Source organism: Vidua macroura, chromosome 10 (assembly GCF_024509145.1).
Source record: "Vidua macroura isolate BioBank_ID:100142 chromosome 10, ASM2450914v1, whole genome shotgun sequence".
Lineage (NCBI taxonomy): Eukaryota > Metazoa > Chordata > Aves > Passeriformes > Viduidae > Vidua > Vidua macroura.
Genome location: NC_071580.1, coordinates 9150250 through 9170315, shown reverse-complemented (window position 1 = coordinate 9170315; position 20066 = coordinate 9150250). Strand labels below are relative to the sequence as shown.

The window sequence follows — 20066 nt, the reverse complement described above, 5'->3', positions numbered from 1 at the left end:
GTAAGTGACAGCAAACATCTCTTTGTCCTGCTTTAAGGGAAGCTCAAATCCCTCCCCATAACAAATAGGGGTGGGTACAAGGCACTGCTAACCTGGGAGTATAAAGAAGAGGCAAAGACAAAGCAAGCAGCTTAGAGAAATACCACCACACTGAATTTCAGACACAGCCAAAAAATGAGAGACTGAAAGAAACAAAGAGACCCAATAATTTATTGGCAGAACTGAAAAGGGGCATTTGAAAACCACAGGGCTGACTCTCAACTGGGATGCTCCTCCCAGCTGCAGAGAGATTTATAATACTGGTATCCCTCAGCAAAAGGCTCTGATGTTGAGGCAGAATTCCAGAGATCCTGCGTGCCATGTAGAGAAAGACAGGAAAGTGCTGCAAGATGCGGCCCCAAGGGCCCGCCGCTAACTGAAAGGCTGCCTCCCGCCCCACTGCTAAAAAAAGTTTGTGTAAGACAAAATCGGCCTCTATTGTCACCGCTGCTGGAGGGCTTCAGATGGATCCTTCCCCCAGGGAGGAGTGCGAGAGTGGCCCATGAGTCCCTTCAGAGGTTGGAGGCCACTCTCAGTGCTTTCAACACGGAGAGAGGAGCTTAGTGCCAACTCTTGTTCTCACAATGTGATTTTTGTGTTTCGAAAGCTTGAATTATCCCTGGAAAACAGAGGGAAGAAAAAAAGTGGTTAAAGAGGTACATTCCTTCAGAAACACAGCACCTCCCCATTCTCCCCACTATAGCTTCCAGTGTTGCCATCCCAGTACATCACTCAAAATCAACACTTGTTAAATCTCCCATGCGGATCTTCCTAACTACAGACTTCTCACACAAGTCAGCTGTCACTCCAGAACCCTTGGAACAGAGGGAGATCCTGGTTCATCCCCATTCAATGAGAAGAAAAAATTGTCATCTCCTGTGAGCAAAGCACATGATAGAATGTGGAAACCTCCCTGAAGGATTCTGCTGTTTAATCAACTTGCAAGGTCTCTTCCTCAGCAAACATTTATCTCAGGGACTGCTTGGAGCACAAATACACTATCAGACCAACCTCCCCCTGCCTCTGTCCCTCGTATTTAGTCATACTGTCAACAAGTTTAGCTCTCTGATCTCTCCTACTTTAAAAGAGTATTTAATCAGGAAAGGGTGTTTCCCTCAAGTTTAAATAGACAAGTTTCTTCAGCAGCTTCTACTCAGAGTACAGCCACGAGCCTCAGGGGCTACTGACCAAGGAAGGAGTGCTGGTCTACAACCTCCCTCAGTACAGTCTCATGGCACTGCAGCAATTGAAGATGGGGCAGGTTACAGAAATCTGTTATTGCTTACTGCCAGCCTGTGAGCAGCAGCAACAGGCAAAGTATACTCCCACATTAATAGGTAGTGTGTTGGGAAAAAAGGAGATTACAATTACTTTGAGAGGATAGGTTTGGCAGCTCTTCCCATAAACAGGGACAGAGCTGTAAGTTGTCCAAGCCAAAAGATTTAGGGATGCCCCAGGACATACCACACCAAATAGCTGAAGAGCAAAGGCAGCAACTTCAGCAGCAAGGTGTTGCGCAGGACTGTGAAATTCCACTCAAACCTGTGAGCTATCATTGTGTGTGGCCAGCAGCTGCATGGCAGCAGTACCAGCACAGGCTGAACACCTCCAGGATGTGGGCTGGAGAACTGGAAGAACAGAAGGAAGTAAAAACCACTTTTTAGAGTTAAAAAAGTTACTCTGTTATGACCTGGCAGCAAAAACCATGCTGCAGAAGAGTGGGGCTCACCTTTGCACTTGCCAGAAGAGCAGGCTAGGCTGCCATTTGGGAATGTTATTCAGGATTCATTAACTGGATTCTGGTTAATTTGCAACAATGGTTTGGCTTTCCATCCCATACTGGACTTTCACCTGTGCCATCTACCTCAGGGGGACAGCACACTTTAGGTAGCTCTTCAGTGGACAGATTTTCCCTATATTTTCCCTCCTTTTGCCTTTATTGGGTTGCCCCAGGCCCTCTGCTCATCTGTGCTCAGCACAGGCCGCCCAATACAGCCAAGAGCTAAATGAACTCTGCCATTGTTTTCCCGTACCCTTGGCACAGTTGCTGCCTTCAGAGCCTGGTATATCATTAAGTAACTTGGTTTCCTCTTCCAGAAGGACACGTGAATGTCATCTAACAATAACAACACTACCAAGTGCCTGTGTAGTATTTTGTAAACACTGATCCTCACAAAAAGCCAAACCTGTGAGGGTGAGAGGTATTATTTTCACCCATGACTCCAGAGGAAGGTATGAGAACACTGCTTGCCCAATGCTGTTAAGGGAGGTTTTGGGATCCCCAGCAGCTCCTCAGAGCTCAGCTGTGTTGGAGCAACTACATTCCAGTGCCCAGTTATGGGAACTGAGCAATGTGAATGCCTCCTTCCAGTAGATTCCTCTGCTCTGGCACTCAGCAATCCAGTGATCCCACTTGGCTACAATCAACTCAACTCTCGTGGCCAGGCCTCTTGCTGGCCCTTCTTAAGGGCCTGCTATCAGGGAAGTGGGCACTGCAGGAAAAAACAACCTGAGCTGTGAGGCTCCCAGCAGCCCTGGGCTGCTATCTTCTCTGCACATCTCACCCTCTACCAGCAGTAGAGGGTGGTTGTCTCATTAGCCACAACATTATTATTTCTACCTACAGTAGCTACTGGGTGTCCTTCCTGAACAAGCTTTTATTGACCAATTAATTTATTCTGTTTCAGCCCACTGTTAAAGAGCTGTGTGTCAGGCCCCAGGTGCCTCTCTGTGTCCACCCTCTGGATGTGCTTAGGATTCATTTACCACTCCATACCTGCTTACAGTCAACTCTAGGCAACACACCCAAGCTGAAGACATACCTCTCAGCCTCCCAGGACCAGGTCTGGGATACAAGTGCCTCATACACAGGAAGGACACATTAGCAAAATAGCACACAGCACCTCAACAGAAAATGCTGGTGTCTGGTCAAACAAAAAATTTAAAAGTAATTTTGACCTTTGGAAAAGAACAAATAGCAGAATGGGCCCACCATCAGGCCCCTAAGACAAGAGAACATGCCAGCCCATGGGAAGAAGGTTGGAAGCTGAGAGGTATGCCACGAAGTCACATAGGAAGAAAGATGAGGCCCTACCCTGGGTGTGACAGAGGGAGGGGGAGCGTTCGATCAGCGGCCACTGCTGTTCACCAGGCCATGAAACTCCTCCCAGGCCCTGGCAAGCCAGAGGGAAAAAAAAATGAAATAAAACCAAAAAATAGCACTTCAGATCAAAGGCTTCTTAACTTTTAACGAGAGCAGAAACATTCAATAACGTTTAAAAGGCACTTGTCTTCAGAGAGCAAAGGCAATATTCTCTGATAGCCCTAGTGGATAGAAGCATCCTTAAAATCCAGCCAAACATCTGACAGCACAAGGCAGCTTTAGCGTTCTGCACACACATGAAGCGTTCCCACTGGCTGCTGGTGATAAAGCCACATTAATACCCAGAGACAGGTATGACCTTCCTAGTCACAAATGGAATATCCATTTCCTATTGCGCATAAAATAGCCCATGTTACGTCTTTCTGGAGGATTATCACATTCCTTGGCTGGTTAAACTCAGCCAGTTACTGGCCTCATGCTTTGCCACATACTACATGCGCAGGTAATCCCCCCAAAAGGGGCTTCCTTCAATGCCACACAGCTTAGTTCTTAGGAAATTCTTTGATCAGGCAGCAGAATCAAATTGTTATTAGGAACTCTCATTTCCTAGTGTAAACCTGCGTTGTTAATGATGACCCAGTAAAAACATCACAACTATTTGAAATGAAAATGTTTTTAGGTAAGTTAGAGGGACAGGCCCAACACTGCATTCCCTGGTGGAGAACGTTACTGACGGATGAACGCAGCAGACTGAAAAATTGCTGTCGCTTTTATGAAGGCAGCATACTGAAAACCCTCTCAGGGAAAACATGCTGAGGTTAATGTGAGCATGGCTATTATCTTCTAGGATCAGAGACATCAAAGAACTTCATAATTCTCCATGCCCAGCAAAACAGTACTGGTGCCTACAGCACATGCCAAGCTGTTTTCTGAAGCCACAGAGTCCCATGGAGCTGGAGGGACCTTAAAGAGAACCCAGGTCAATCAAAAACTCAGACCACCCCCCAGATTTTTTTTGCTGCTACTGCTCAGCTACTTCACATTTTGGTTTGTGCATTGCCTCATCAGGCCACTGCAACACAACAGGAGAGTCCAGAAATGGAAACCCTGTATAGTCAAGCACCTGTGCCAAAACCAGACCACCAACCTGGCTCTTATCTGAGCCTCAGACTCAAGCTCCCAAATGGCATTTGCAAAAGCAGCCCAGGTGTCACATGCTCTTTCCCAGCAAGTCATAGCCCAATTAAACACAGAGACCTTGGGGTCCAACAGCCTCTCTCCAGAAGAAAGTTAGGGAGAAGAGAAACTCTGAATCTGAAGCCCTCTTAGCTGCTGGTAATTTTTGCACATTTCCCGACTTGTCAAAGTCTCCACCTTCATGTCTTCCCTCCAGCCTCCCTTGTATCTCTACCACGTTCCCATCACCCACAGTCACATCTCTCTTTGCACTCCCATAGTTCTCCCAAACTTGTAACTTCTCAGTAGAAGGAACACAAGGGCAGATTACTTGTCAACATGATCGATAATTTATTACCCCTTTCACACTAAGGAGTTCCTTGTTCCAATATCCCAATAACATCATGCACAGTCCTTCATCTCCGTCCTCACAGACAGAAAGAAAAAGCTCTTCCAGCCAAGAATTTTTAATTCAAGACCTTCATATGTATTATAGTACTAATGACTCCAACTATCTGCTGACTTGACTGAAAAAATCCACCAGGATGTGTCTGCCCTAATGCACCTAAACTACGCTAGGAGAGCAAACTGCTCTCATTCCATACTGAACAAGGCTGCCAGTTAATTTCATCTGGCAGAATCTTTATGACCTGTGACATGCCAAAGGCACAGTGCCAGAGAGTCTAAGAGGTTATTTTTATGTATAGACATTTTTAGTACCTTATTGCCGTACTGTCTGCACAGCGATCAGATACTCAGTGAATTGATCCCCAACACTTAGATTATTCCATTGAACAGATGGGAAATGGAAACGTTAGCAGGCTAAACAAAGCCAGCCAGAGCTGTTCTTCCACACTCATTCCTGACCCACAACTGTTGAAACTTCCCACCTTCTTCCCCATTGCCCAGGAACAGGACCCAGACAGAGCTCCCTTAGCCCCAGCAAGTAAGTTGGAGGGAAACAAAAAAAGAGAAAAGAAGCCACTATCTCCCAAGAAAAGAAAAAAGAGGAAGACTCCAGCAAAAAGAGGAAGGGCAGTCTTAGTTGCTTCAAGGGGCTTTCCAAATCACTATTGTGCAATCAGCACTAGCTGTTTTCTACAAACATCCTCAATTAAGTCCCAGTAGTTCGCCTCCAGTATTTCTCTGTGCAACCCTGCTCCTTACCTTCTCCTTCCCCAGCTAAAAAGGATTCAGAGAGCTCAGAGTGCACTTATGGTACCTCACAAAGGGGGCACCAACATCTGTCTCTTTCACCAGCCCACATGGAACCTCCCAGCACACTGACCACTCACTACACTCTGCAGGTGTCCAGAGCAGCACAACCTCTTTCTGGGTGATTCCCCTGGGATTTGTTCACAGCCAGACATGAATTTTGTGACTAACAGCTTGAAAAAAACATCTAGGGTAGTCTTCTAGCTTGAAATAATTCTTTCGCCTGTCTGGTAGTACCTGGAGCAAAGGCAATATAACACAATTAAATAAACACAACTAAACTGACCTCCTTGAGAAAAAACAACCACAAAATAAATAGGTTATAGGCACTTTTTTGGTAAGAGACAGGCCACCAAGATAAGGAAGCCTTTCACAAAGTCATGTACACTTCTGAATAAAGCATATTATGTTGATGGAGAATGAATCACTGAATCCATCAATTCAAAGACCAGTTCTATGCAAGTGCTCGTAGACTTGCAGCACCTGGAAACATTACTGGAACTGGAGAATGGAGTGATAAATGAATGAAGCCAGTATTGCAGAGACTTAGGAGAAGAGGACAGCTATCAGATCTGGAACCTCACTGCTCTCCTCTAGATTTTATTCCTGTTCTCAGACTTGAATGGATGAGGGTGAAACAATGCAGCTCTAGAGCTGGCAAGACCCAAGGCACCCTGCCTTCCCCTGACAGGCATCAGACAATGTGTGAAGGTTCCATCTGCAAACCACTTCTCTTTAGGCAAGGTTAACCCTGCTCACTCCATTTAAGACACAGTCTAAGGCACAGGTGACACAAGTAGAACAGCAGCACTGAGGAGCTCTCCTAAGGTTTTGGAAATTAGCAAGCAAATGAAAACCAATGCTTTAAAACCACAACAGTTACAGGATTAGCTGAACTCTGCTGTGACAAGGGAGACCTCACAAGCACCCTACCAGCAGCTTACTTGTCTCATAAACACTGATCTTCTTGCACAATACCTGTCACTTCCACAGGGATTTATCTTCTTAATTCCTCACTTTTTTGTCCTGAGAACCTCACCCCTGCAGTCTTCTTATAGTACATTATTCCCTCCATAGGATATCCTCTTGTTTCCTACATACAATATAGTCTGAGGCCATTTCCTCCAACTGCCTGCAGTGAAATGAACCCAGTGCCAGCTCTATTAAGATCAACTATTCTTCTCATTTACTCGAGCCATCCTATTAGTTATCACTGGTGACTTTGAAAGGAAAGGATGGTTTTATACCCTGATCAGCTCTCACTGCAGCAGGCACTTAGGAATAAGTGAAGCTTTGTTTTCAGAAAAAGCAGCCTTGCTTTAGAGCTGACAGGACAATCTGTAACGTTACACAGCAACCAAAACATTTCCACACCAGCCTGCTCAGTGGCAACCTGCTGATGGTCATTGCTCTGGTCTCTCCTGGCACTGGAAGCAGTGTTGCTGGATTTGCCTGGGATTCCTGGATAGTATTGTGGGTGAGAGCTCTCAAGAAAGGAGATGGTCACTGACCACACAGTTACTAGTGCAGAAAAGAAAGGCTGATAAGCCCAGGCAGAGCAAAGGTGTATGCAAGGCAGCCACGAACTTCATGCTGCAATGCTCAAAGTCAAATGTGAAAGTGATCACTTCCCCTCCACCCCTCTCCCAACTGCAGATACCTGAATATTTTCAGTGGCTTCACTGAGACATGGCTAGGCTGTGGTTGGCAACATTCTGCTTTCAAACATTTGCTGCTATGGCAGCAAAAGAGGTTGGGTACTTTGCCTTTAATTCCAAGCCACAGGAAGTACCACTGTCCATAAGTCACTGTCACTTCTGGACCTTGTCACCTCCAAGGTTAACAACACTGATGAACTGAACCTATTAAGTGGTTCACTGCATCTGAGTGCTCCTCTCTCACTGCACCTCTGAGGAAACAAAGAGAAGCAATTTCTCTCCAGCTACTGAAACAAAGTAGCCCACAAAATGTCACATATGTTCTCTTCAGGTGCTCAGCACTGTAACGTCTAAGGTACTATAAATCCCCTAGAATTTAGCAGAGTCCAAGAGATTGTTCTAGCTTTCCTAGCAAGACTGGAAAGTCATACAGACCAGGCTGACCCTTCTACTCGCTGGGCTTTAGGCAGCTTGTCAATATCACAAGCAAGAGAAAGGACAAACACAGGAAAATTGCAATGAAAGATCTGCTTATCTAGCTAAATGCACAAGCCCCACCACTGAGAGCAGGAAGGACAGAATGCAGAACAGCTCCTTGGAATAGCTGTGACGCAACAGGTACTTTTCAGATGCAGCTTGGCAGCACCAGCGCTTTCCGAAACAAAGGGGGCTGCAGCTTCACTGACAACTCATGAAAAATGGTGTCTAGAAATTATTTAATATGAAATGCATCATCACAAAAGGAATATACAAAACCTGAAACACTCAGGTTCCACAGTGGGAGGCATGCTAGCAATTTCTACAGAAGCATTCATTTACAGTGTGTCAAAAGCTAATCCAGGTCAATTCACTACCTAAAAGTCAAGGTTTTGAGAAATGCCTGTTCTTTTCTTGCTAAGCATGCTCCCTTCCCTGAAGCACAATCAATGCCAATCAAACCCCGCACATGAGCAGAGCTCCAGTGGAGAGATGCAGCCCATACAAATGAAAAATGCCATGAGCCCCCCCTCAGAAGGCAGCCCTGACAAAGCCTAGAGTACAGCTCTTCCATTAGAGCTTTTCATGAAACACAGCCAGAGTGTGAATATAGAGTGCTGGCTAGAAAGCCCTCCCCAGTCATAAATCACATGGTACATGTGCAGCATAAGTGGAGTTTATTCATGACGGACAGTATTTCAACAGGACTTGATAGATGGGTGAGGAAAAGGAGCCAGACTTCATGGAGGATAGAACTAGTTACACAAGAGATTCTTTATTAGTGAGAGAACCTTAATGATATGAAGCTTATCCAAGCAGAGTCAGACTGAAAGCTGGGGCTGTCCTGCTCTTCTCTGTCACAAAGCAGTCACCATCATCTCTCTGCACCTGCTGCCCCTTGCTGCCTACTAGTACCAGGCAAGAGAGGCACAAGAAGTTGGTCTGTGCATCACTACACAGAAACTCCACTGACTGCAGTTCTGCTCTGAATTTACACCAGTGCCTTTGGAAGAAGATGCTGGAGAGCATTGCAATCAGACTGCTGCAGCTTAAGTGAGGCAATGGGAAAAAAGGGGCTTTCATGATGCCCCTACATGGCAGAAGGTTAACTGCTTAAACCTACCTGACTGGGACATCATCAAAGCAATTCCTGACCATCCCTCCTACTCACAGAAGAATGAGTGGGAGACAAGCCAGTTGGCCTCTATTTAAGAATCGCTCCCAGCTGTAATCTGAGCTACTAAACTTGATACCTCCAACACCTGTTATTCTCAGACAAGCTCATTTTGCACCACACGTCAGCAGCACAAAATGAAACTTGGTGCTATGCAGGAAGAGAGGGCAGCAAGCACAGCATGTTACACTGGTGTAGGGAAATGAGGCCACACTTCTGGATGCACCATCACTCAAGGCCTTACACCTGTCAGAGGAAAAACAAACACTGCTATAGCGGCATTCTCTGTGCTAGGAAGTGCTGGTGGTGATAGCTCACAAGGGAAAGTCCACATCATTCCCATTCTACACTTGCTACATGAACCACCACCACAGCTTAGGACAGCTGGCTCCACACACAGCTTTTACTACAGAGACTGAGAAAAGTCAAACACCTCCCTGCTCTCACCACAAAGCCGCATCACCACAGCAGTCTGCAGTCTGCTGCTGAACAGGAGTAAAATACTCTGTTGCGTGTCCATATGAGCATGTTGCTGTTTCCCTACATGGACAGAGTCCACAGTGCCCTCTCCTGGCAGAAAGTGCATGAGAAACGTTAGTGGCAAAATCATGGAAAAAATCATCTCTTTCCCATGCACACAGGAAGGTGGGCCACATGGAACACTAAATGCCTACAGGCAGTTTCAACGAGATTTCTGTATAATTACTAGTGACCCACACTCAAAATTGGAAGCCAGCTGCCTGCTAGAACCAGGATGGATCCCATCAAACTGACAGCAGACTGATGACAGCATGATTATGTGGAACAAGCCAGTATGATGAAAGAAAGTCATGAAAGATACTTGCACCTTCATTACAAGCAAGATTAGAAAGCTCTCTGCCACATCAGTGTCTTACTCGTTTCACTTCTTTTTCTGTGTGCACCTTTTCAAGTATTAATTTAACCAATATGACCTAATCAGTTTATAGTTTAATTAATTATGACCTATTAGTTTACAATACACTTAAGAAAAAAAGAACAACATATTTCTCACCTCTAACTAATACCTATATATGCAATTTTTTGCCACTTTGTGGGAAATAAAAGTCACCCTGAATGGCCTGATATGGTAAGCTATAACACATTTATTTAAAAATACAGCTGTGCTCTCTGTGTACCATGATCTTCTAGTCTTGTTAAAGAGCCTCTGTCACCAGGGCCTGGAAGACTTAATATATGACGTTTATTATGATTAGAAATCATTTGTACAGCACTGTAAATTCACACAGCACTTTCCCAAGACCATTTATAAGTCTAATGGCACTATAAATCCCTGTTAGCTTCCGGACTTTATTCCCCAGAATCTCTATTTATTCAAATTATTTGACTGCCCCCACTGCAATCTTGTCTTTGAATACATTAAGCCACAGTCCCACCCTGGGCTGCCCATCATCGTAGTGACAGGCTGGGTGGATTGTTAAAATAACCCTGGATCACACATTTAAAAAAGAAAAAGGTTTTGCTCATAGAACCAAACACCCACGACAACAACACAGGAATTTGTCTTTCAAAGCACGCTGGCAACAACTGCTGCTGTTTGCACTTCAGTTTGCAGGAACAGCCCTAACGCACACGAGCACTTCTGCCAACGCCCGTGCCATGCACTGAGCTGCTCGAGCACACATGCAACCTGCAGCACCCCCCTGGCCAGCACACGTACTTGATGCTGTCGGTGTGGGTTTTATATTCCATGATGGTGTTGGGAGGTAGGTTGAGCACTCTTCGTAACGTGTCACGTATCCGGGCTGTCGTGGCCTGGTCACTGGCTGTCTTGTTCCATATGGAGATGATGTCCTCCTGCGGAACGGCGTGGGAGGGAGGGAGGGGTAAGCACAGGGTGCTTCTTGCAGCCATGCCACATGGGAGCAGGTGCCAGTTCTCAAAAGCACTCACCTGGAATCGGACAGAGACAACGGCCCCACAGATTTCTTCCCCCACCATGAACTGCTCTCCCAACATGGCCAGAATAAGATTCTCCCAGCACCGTGATGCTAAGCCCTTCCGCAGACGGATAATCCATTTACCACCATTTTTGTTGGCATCATCCTAGGAAGAGGGGAAATAAATTTATTTGTTTTCTCCTAGCTATTTTTCTGCTACCCACAAGACAGCAGAGCCACAAATAGGAGGAGATATTGATTAGGTGGGGCAAGGAAGGTATTTTCAAGCAAAAGCATTTTATTTCACTTCTCCCCCACATAAGCAGAGACAGAGGAAAACTACTTACTTTGAATACAAAGTACTTGAAACAATGGCCCTCAACCTTCCGGACAAAGTTTTATGCTCTGATGACTTGAGTTCTAGTGTTTTGATCCCACTAGGAAAGACTAACACCAGCCTACCAATTTTCACAAACAGACCTAGAGGCAAGGACTTTAAAACTACTCCTAAACCTGACACTGATTCACAATTTCTCTAATCCCCTGTCTATGTAGTTCTGCTTGGAAAACAAGATCCCTGTAAAACAAGAGACCCCTCTCATCATAGAGCATGGAAGGCCAGTAAAGAGTTTGCAAAACAGTATTTTAAAAGCAAGTGAAAAATTGATAAACATTTTCCTTCCACATTTCTAGGAATGGGCTCACAAGTTGTGCTAACACAGAGAACCCTGTTCTCTGACATTATCACACATCATACAGCTGAATGTTTGCTCCAGACTGTGGTGACCCAGGGAAATAACCAAAATGAGGGGAGAAAGTAAAAGAAAAATTTAATGCTAAGCACCCAGTGTGTCACCTCAATATTGTGATTCTGTATCTTGAGGCTGACAATGAGCTGGAAACTGCTACAGCCTCCCCTGCTCCCCAGAATGCAAAGCTATGTCAAAGAGCAGCTCCTCCTCTGTGCAGAACACTGTGGCATTCTCAGTGGTACACCACTGTAGCTGGGAAATCTTACAAGGTGAGAGGGGAACAAATTCCATCCAAAGCTGAGGACAGAGAGGTAGGAACAAGTAAAAGAGGTGGCAGTTAGGAAGTGTAAGGGAGGACAAGCCTAGGACAGAAACAGAGAACAAAGGATGACTCAGAGGGGACTGCACAAAACAGGACATCCCTCTCCAAATCCCCAGCAATCCCCTCTGCCAAGCTGGGACACACCTTGACGATGCCAGGCAAGGCAGCCCAACCCTTCTTAATGAAATAAAGTTAATTTCATTTTAGCCTTAAAGCTTCTCTAGGGCTCAGATAAAACGAAACATTTGTCTGCTCTCTCAGAGACAGCAAATACTAATGAAGCAATCCTGAGGAAACGTGGAAGTGTCAGTGTAACAGCAGCATTCACCTGACTCCTACTTTTCAGGTATGTGCTGGCCTGAAAGGGGAAGGTGTCAGCTCCAGACAAACCTCAAAGCATGACAGGAGCCATCCAAATCAATGTAAGTTCTAGGAATGTGGCAGAATCCTGTGAGAAGCAAACTGCTTTCTGTTAAGTACCCTAGTTTTCCAAGTTGTGAACATCACAGTCTTTAGACTGGGAGCCGGGTTTAGCTCTTCAAAGTTTCCACAATGACTAATGGGCATCAGAAGAGCGTGATATTGCTAAAAATATCTCAAAGGTGGCTTAAGCAGGTTCAAAGCTAGAGAGAGCAGTGATTGGGAGGCAGATGTTGTATCATGTGCTTTACAGTTGTTGTTAGTTTTCTTTCAGGTTTAAACAAGCTTTGGTTCAGTCAAGCATTTGATTTTCCTTCAACAGAATAATAATGATCTGCAGCCCAGTAAATCACCAGGGATTATTATGCTTAGTGCTTCTGACTTTACCAGAAAAGGCAAAGATGGATGCAGAAAAAGATCAGAGCTACACACAGGTACATATGTACCTATAAGAATGACAGTAACTAAGGATAGGTTTGGAAGAGAATGAAGCATAAACAAAGCCCTACAAAACATGCAGCAATGGAAGGCCAGAAGTGAGATCTCAGGTCCTCTTCTAGAAATATAAGAAGTAAGTCCAGAAATAAAAATACTAAAGAATCTTTTCACCTCTATCTTAAAATGTCTGCTGAGAAATGCTTTATAGAAATTCTGGTATCATTAACTTGGGGACTCTCTGGTTGACACATTGTCTGAGAAACTTGCTCACCAGGAGTCCAAAGAGGGTTAAATGTTTTATATAAATAGTATTTGCAGTAACTGGCTATAAAATACCTTGCTTAAAATAATTGCTAATGAGGGTCACATATAAATTTCTCAAGACCAAGCGGTGTAATTAGGTACTTCAGAGAAACACATAAAATCCTCATATTGTGAATGCTATTGGTCATCGCTGGAAGCAGGCCAGGAACTGGGAGAATGATTTGCTGGGCAAAGATTCTTTTAAAATTTCTTTTAACAGATTTGGATAGAAACAGAAGCAAACTAAAGTGCCCTGGAACAAAACCAAACCAAAACAAACAAAAAAAAGCAAATAGTAAATAAAAGGCAAAGTTGTTTCTCCATCTCCAGCTCTGTGTGCAAGCTTTTAACCATATGCACCTCCTTGACTGAAAAAGGAGAGCTGGTTTTTGTAATCTTTGTTGGGGAGGTCCAGTCCTTCCAGAGGAAAGCCCTGCACTGCTGTCACCGGAGGTAGCTATGGGGTACCCCTCCATTGGCAATGGCAGTTCAGCAACCTTTGGGGGGTGCAGCTAACAACTTCCCCATCTTCCCTCTCTGGCAGCAGGACTGTTAGGTTACACGGACAGAGTTCTGAGGACAAATTTACTGAAAACCAAGACAAAAGGATTTCACCCAAGAAAATCTAATGGAGTGCCAGTTAATGACAAGAGTCCCTCCACTGTAGAAGGTTCCTGCCAAATATTGTGGGAAAATATCAAGGCAGAAATGAGAGCTCCAACTCACCTCCCACATGGGTTTGATGCCCTCTTTGAAAAGATGGAAGTCACTGTGGCCTGTCAGGTCCCCAGGACGTACCATGTGACTGTAAAACCGCCAGAACTGTTCCACCTGCAACAACACCAACCACACAGTGAGGCTGCTCGAACTATTCAAGATTTCTATAGAAACAGGCTGCCATTTTTACACCAGCTCTCCAGAGCCACCTTCCCCTCTTCTGCTCTACTCCCTCATCACCAGGGTGTTGATTAGGCAACACAAAGGGCAACAGCAGTGTCAGAGCCTGGGTGCCTGTTTCTGACTGGCTCCATTACCAGGTGACCACCTGAAACATTCAACAGGTGCCTCTAAAGTCACTCAGTGTTTGTTTGAAGAAATCTGTGCTAAACTGCTCTGGAGAACAGTTCTAAACATATCTTTTAACTCCTACTGCCCAAACTTTCAATCACTGGGTATGGGTCAAAGGCATCAGCTACAGCCAAGCCTCTTTACTCTGCACAACCACTGCTCTCTGTGACCATGGAAACTGCAGAAGCCTTCAAATAAAACTTTTTTTTTTGGTATTTAATTTTACTGTATGCAGATTTTAAGACAAAATATACATTCTGGTGCTAGTTTAAGATCGGGGGGCACTATTCAGAGTTTTTATTTAAATACCTCTTACTTCCTTTTACAGTCTGCCATGGTACACTTGGACTTCAACCAGTTCCATTCTGGCACCCCTGTGTCTGCTTGAGACAATCTGACTGTAAGGCAAGGGATTTATGTTTCATAGTTCTTAAAAGCAGCATATTTATGTTTTGAGAATATCTGGGTAAGAGAGGATGGATCTTTAAAACTAAACAAAGCAGTGGAAGAGATTATACTCATTTCCATATTTTAAGAAGACTCTACTCAGTAAGACAATAGCTATTAAGCAGACCAGCAGTACAGCTGGAGGGGGCAGACATCACCCCAAGCACTTAATCAGAGACCTTAATGACTCGGTCAGCGCTTGGAATTCCACTCCAATCTGTGACCTCTGCCATCCAAGCTGGAATTTGCTTTTATAGGCAATAAAATTATGAACCAAGACTGAGGAGGGGTCAGAAGCAATCTATTTTTGTCAGGCATGCCCAAACATCCATGGGGAAATCACACTCCCACAGTGAAGGAACGTGCCCTCTAGTGGTTCACATTTCAGAGCTTTTAGAGCTTTCCACTGACAAGCCAAGAATAAATCTGAACACAGACTCAGCTACACGATTCTTTCTAAGTTTGCTCTTCCATCTCCTTAAACAGAATTTGGACCCAAACACATTATCACATATGCTGGCCAGTCTCTCTCCATCCTAACAGAACTGCAGCCAACCATGGCAACAAATTCTCTGTAGCAAAGAGCAGACAACAGAATATTCAACAAGATGTTCTTCCTCTAAGGAGCTAAAAATCAATGCTAAGTCTAGACTGATTTATCAGACTGAAAAGTTATTGCCAGAACATCAAGCAGCAGCCACATTTTTCATCCCCTGAACTGAAAGTACTTGTTCACACAGGCTAATAGGAGCAGTAACTACTCACCACAACAGGCTCTTCTTCCTACACTTATCCTGTGTGGATACAGTAACACAACCCAGCTGCTCAGGAATATTTTTATGCAGCCTCCAGAAGGAATAAAGGACTGTTTTTATAAATTATCATATTACAGAGTATATGTACTGGTGGGCAAAATTAACTTTTATAAGAGACCCTGAAAAAAACTGGGCAAACACCAGACTTAAAAGAAAAAGGAAGAAAACAGCCAACAGACTTCCTGGGCTCTAGAACAGCAATGGGGACTCATTTTGCTTATGTATCTTGGGCTCTTGAGGGCAGGCTTACTCCAGCAGCACCATGCAAAAACCCAAGACTGTCTGTCCAGAACACACTCAAGTTTATTCCAGGAACAAGAAACCACAGAGTGGAAGGAGAAAGGAAGAGCAATTTGCCTTTTAATGAACTTGACTGCAACATCAAACAGCACCTTGTCCATCACTTCCAGACAGACAACAGGTCACCAGCTGCTGGCAAATACAGCATGCCAGATGCTTATTCCAAACACAGTTTTTGTGGTGGGAATGTGGGTGGAGGGAAGTGTGTGAGGGACAGCACAGAAATGGAACAGAAAAGCTGTTCCTTTCTTCTCTTGCTCCAGCCATAAATAAACTACATGGCTGCTCTTTCTTTTTTCTGTTATTATACCAGCTACTACCATGCACAGAGGTCTAGCACAGGGCAGAGGAAAAGCGCTGAAGACACGTCTCCTGCCGAAATTCAAGAGCTCGTTTGCCTTGGCAAACCACTCAGTGCCACCAGGAGCCCGGCCTGAGCGTGCACAGAGGCAGCACACAGGGAGCAGGCCAGGAGGAGCGGGCTGTGCCCGAGTGACGGGGCAGCAGGGGGTACTCACGGAGGCAAAGGTGCCGATCTGTTTGATGTTCTGCTCGTAGCTCTGGGAGCTGGTGGGCCGCCCGGGGGTGCGCCGCGAGTACCAGAAGGTGTAGTTGTACTGCAAGGGGTGCTCAGCCGGCCCCGGCACCACAGCCTGCAGAACACAAAAGCTTGTTTGCTCCTCTAAAAAGGGGAATGGGGAAAACTGCATTTGCAGCATATAAAAGCAACCATTCAAGCCATCAGAGGCATCATGAGTGAATTCTTTTTAGCCCTGTGCCTGTCTCAAAGGAAAAAAAAAAAAAAAAAAGACAAACTAAAAAGGGAAATGTGAGACCTTGAACTTTTTCAAATTAAGGGGGAAAAAAAAAAAGACACTTTCCTCCTCTGGGAAGGATAAACGCCACTTGCAATGAATCATGATTCAAATGCAATTAAAACTCTTTGGTGACACCAATTGCCTGAAGCAACCAACACCCCAGTGCTCTGGGAAGATTAATCTAAGAACTTGTTATGTCAGCTTTGGCAGAACCCATCACCAGCAGCGGGCAGCAATCACTTTTCAATTTCCAAAACACTGATTTCTGATTAAAAATACTTCTAATGAGCACAAAAGAGGCTAATGAGAGCTCATTAGCCAGGAGTCAAAACTTACAGAGAATACCCTAATCAAAGCCCTTATCTTGTACTACTTGATATTGTTACAGGAGTTACCAGGGCTTAAATCTCTACTTTCCTCTTGACTTTGGCAAGTTTACAAGGGTTGCATTACTTCAGACAGAGCAGTTTTCCTAAACAAGATGAGAAAAAATAAACCAAACCAGGGGAGATATATGCCTTATGCTTTCTTCACCAGGCTATGTTACACACAGGGATACATCTTAAAAGTTATTTCAACAGTGTCACAAACACTGCCTGCTAAATCACCTTCAAGCCACTACTGTTCTGTCAGACAGGAGTCCTTTCCCCATGTCCTCTTCCAAATTTGTTTTTGGATGAAAATAAAGCCTTATTACTCATTTCCATTAAAAAGTCTGGCAGGGTACCAGCTATGTTAGTGAAGGGAGCACTGACCCCTCAGGCGAGAGACCTCCAAAAGTGACATCACATTATCAAAATCAAACACAGTCCCTCTGTCTTCACTGCAGCAGTAACACTGTACTGAGATCACAGCCCTCCAAGACGTATTTCCCTTATCCCTGAACTGAGGACTGACTCCCCAGCACTGCCACCCCATGCCCTGGCAGTGGAGTGCAGGTGCCAGCACCATACCTTCCTCTTGGTAGTACTCTGCGGTTTCTCACGATCGTTCTTTTCCTTCTCACTGTCTTTCTGTGTGTTATTTTCCTCATTCTGGTCATGGTCTCCACTATCATCATCTTTCAATCTGGTAAAGAAAAATAACACAGACAGCCATCACACAGCTGAGCAGGTTCATACCAAGCCCAGGCAGTTCTCTGCTCCACAGCTCCTCCATGGCACCAGGGCCACCACAGTTTGGATATCTACACTTGACAACCCACACAGTAAAAACTACTTCTACTTTCATGCTCATCACAGGCATCTTGGGCAAGCACTTTTAAGCCGAAGTGAACAACGAAACAGATTTTTGGAACAAACTCAAGTAGTTTGTGCCGGATACTGATCTGCCACAGGAAACCCCAGTTACTTGTTAGGGTTCCCCGCTATTCAGGGGGCCCACACGAAGACCTGTCACCGTACCTCTGCTGACTGCTGCCCACCCCGCTCCCCACGCCCCCCAGCACTGCAGAGGCAGCGCCTCGGGCGAGCAGACACCGCGCCAGCACCCAGCACCTCACAGGTCTCTCCACCCGCCCCATTCCCTGCCAAGGGTCGGAAAAAACGAGAGACAAGCAGGGCCACGAAGCGGCCCGCAACTCCCCGGTGCGGCCTGCCACCGGCCCACCGCCCACACCTCTCGGTCCCGCGTCCCCTCGGGGCCAGGCCGGGCCCCGGCTGCAGGGACGGGGCTGTGCGTAGCCCCGTGACTCATCGCGTCTCGCCCGCCCGGCGCCGGGGCAGCGGCGGGAGGTGCCGGCGGGGCTCGGGGCCGTGCAGGGCCCGCACCGGGGGCCGGTCGAGGGGGCTCGGGGGTGACACTCACGCGTCGAATTTGTTGTTCATCGTCGCTCGCTGCCGCCGCCACCCCCGTTCGCCTCAGCGACTTCCGCCCTGCTGGGTCCGCCGCGAAACTCTTCCGCCGCTTCCGGCGGCTCCGCCATACCCTCCCGCGTTTCCCCCCGGAGCCGTAACGCCGCGCACGGCGGGCGGGAAAGGGCGCGGCGCTGTGGGGAGCGCCCTCAGGGCACGGCCGCCATCTTGGGTGTGGCGTGGCTGGCGTCGGGGAGAGCCAGAGAGTTACAAATTATTCGTGCAATTAATTTTGCTCCGGTAAATACAGTTTGAGGACTCAGACAGTTACCCTCTTCAAAGGTTTTTCCCACCTTGCCTCCTGTGGCGAAAGGGAACCCCAGCTCGAGGCTCTCCCCATTGATCTTTCCTTCCTGTACAGTGAGGGATGGCACAGAAAATGGAAAAGATGTCCCAGTAAAGAGCCTGCAAGCTCCTGAAGTGTAATGGACAGTTCATAGAGGATAAGGGCAATAGTCCCTCCTTCAGCATCTCCTTGCAATTCATTAATCTGTTCCTACGTTACTCCATGAGCACAGAGTCTGTTCACAGTGCTGTGCAAATCTCTGACCGGTAATTTCTGCTGTCTGGCAGAGTTAGTAAGTGGCGTTCTGAGTGCCACAGCGTCTGTTTCTCTATCAATTTGTGATGTGGAAAGTGTCTAAAAATTCATTGCCTATGTAATCTAGGTACTCATGCTAAGCAAGCAAAGCAAAAACCCCATATTAAATCCACAATATTATAACTTGGTGTAACTCAGTCTACTTAAAACTTATTTATGCTAAACAACTAATATCTCTCATCAGTCTGTTGATCGGGAGCATTAAAAAAAGGTATTCAGCATATGTAAGGCACTACGTATCCCCTGTCCTACAGTGTGTTAGTGTATTCATCCTTGCAAAGCAATGTCACACTGGTATTCCTACCTTACTGAAAGCAAAGGCAATGGGTGTCTCAGCAATATTCCTGAAATCCCAGAAGTATGGCAGGACAGGGAAAAGGGCCCCCCAAGTCCTAGGCTAAATATCCTTACCATGGGCCCTCCCATCCTGCTCTCTTACAGGCTCAGACCTGTGTTCATAACCTTAGAAGACATGGAAGATTATTTAGAAATATATAGTAACAGAAACAGTTCAAAAACTCATAAAGAATTTCCTGGTTGGTAACTAAAGGGATCCTTAAATGGGATCTGTGTGCTCTGAAGACCAGCAGTTTACCAAAATATTTCAGAAAGAATGTGTTACATAAATCACTATGGAGATCTGCTCATACAAAGATCCTTTTCATAGAGTTAAAAACTAATGACTTAAATTGCCAAGATATCAATCACTCTCTTGAAATTGCCCAATGCAAGTGCCAAGTAATTATTATGGGGTGAGAAACAGAGTCACACTCTGTTATTTCCTACCTAATAGCTTATTTAGAAATTATTAGGCGCTCCTAAAGATTGATTTCAGAGCACCAGAGGATGCAGTAATTACAGTTACCAAACTTAAAAAAGAAAGAACACCACTAAACCCCACAGAAGTGAAGGTTTCACACTGATCAAAACCCCTGACTTGGATCTTGATTTTCTCAAAGACATCTTCCCCCAAAACCACATAGGTCTTATCTATTGGGAAGACCACCTACATCAGGTTGGATAAAGATTTAAAGTATTCTGCTAATACAATAAATTGCATTTACAGGCAGTGTTTTTCTGAAATTTCTGTGAGTTTTATATTTAGTTGGTACCAGTTTAAAGGAAGCCAAAGGTTGTTATACTTCACACACTGACCTAACTCTTGAAA

The 20066-nt window shown here is 45.4% G+C and overlaps 1 protein-coding gene across 3 annotated transcripts; it reads right to left on the bottom strand.

The window, feature by feature from the left end:
• Positions 1–188: 188 nt before the first annotated feature.
• Positions 189–18981, bottom strand: EIF4E2 (eukaryotic translation initiation factor 4E family member 2). 3 transcript variants are annotated; one of them, XM_053986803.1, is made up of 8 exons: positions 18251–18981; positions 17398–17512; positions 16145–16279; positions 13723–13827; positions 10775–10927; positions 10542–10678; positions 3134–3212; positions 189–658 (listed from the first exon to the last, which is right to left on the bottom strand). In XM_053986803.1, exons 1-7 carry the CDS (start codon positions 18268–18270, stop codon positions 3167–3169), a joined length of 711 nt encoding a protein of 236 aa, XP_053842778.1. In that variant the 5' UTR covers positions 18271–18981; the 3' UTR covers positions 189–658; positions 3134–3166. The 3 variants fall into 3 exon arrangements, with proteins under 3 accessions (XP_053842778.1, XP_053842780.1, XP_053842779.1); XM_053986805.1 differs by lacking the exon at positions 13723–13827 and having other exon boundaries at positions 18251–18454; XM_053986804.1 differs by lacking the exon at positions 3134–3212 and having other exon boundaries at positions 18251–18448.
• Positions 18982–20066: the final 1085 nt, after the last annotated feature.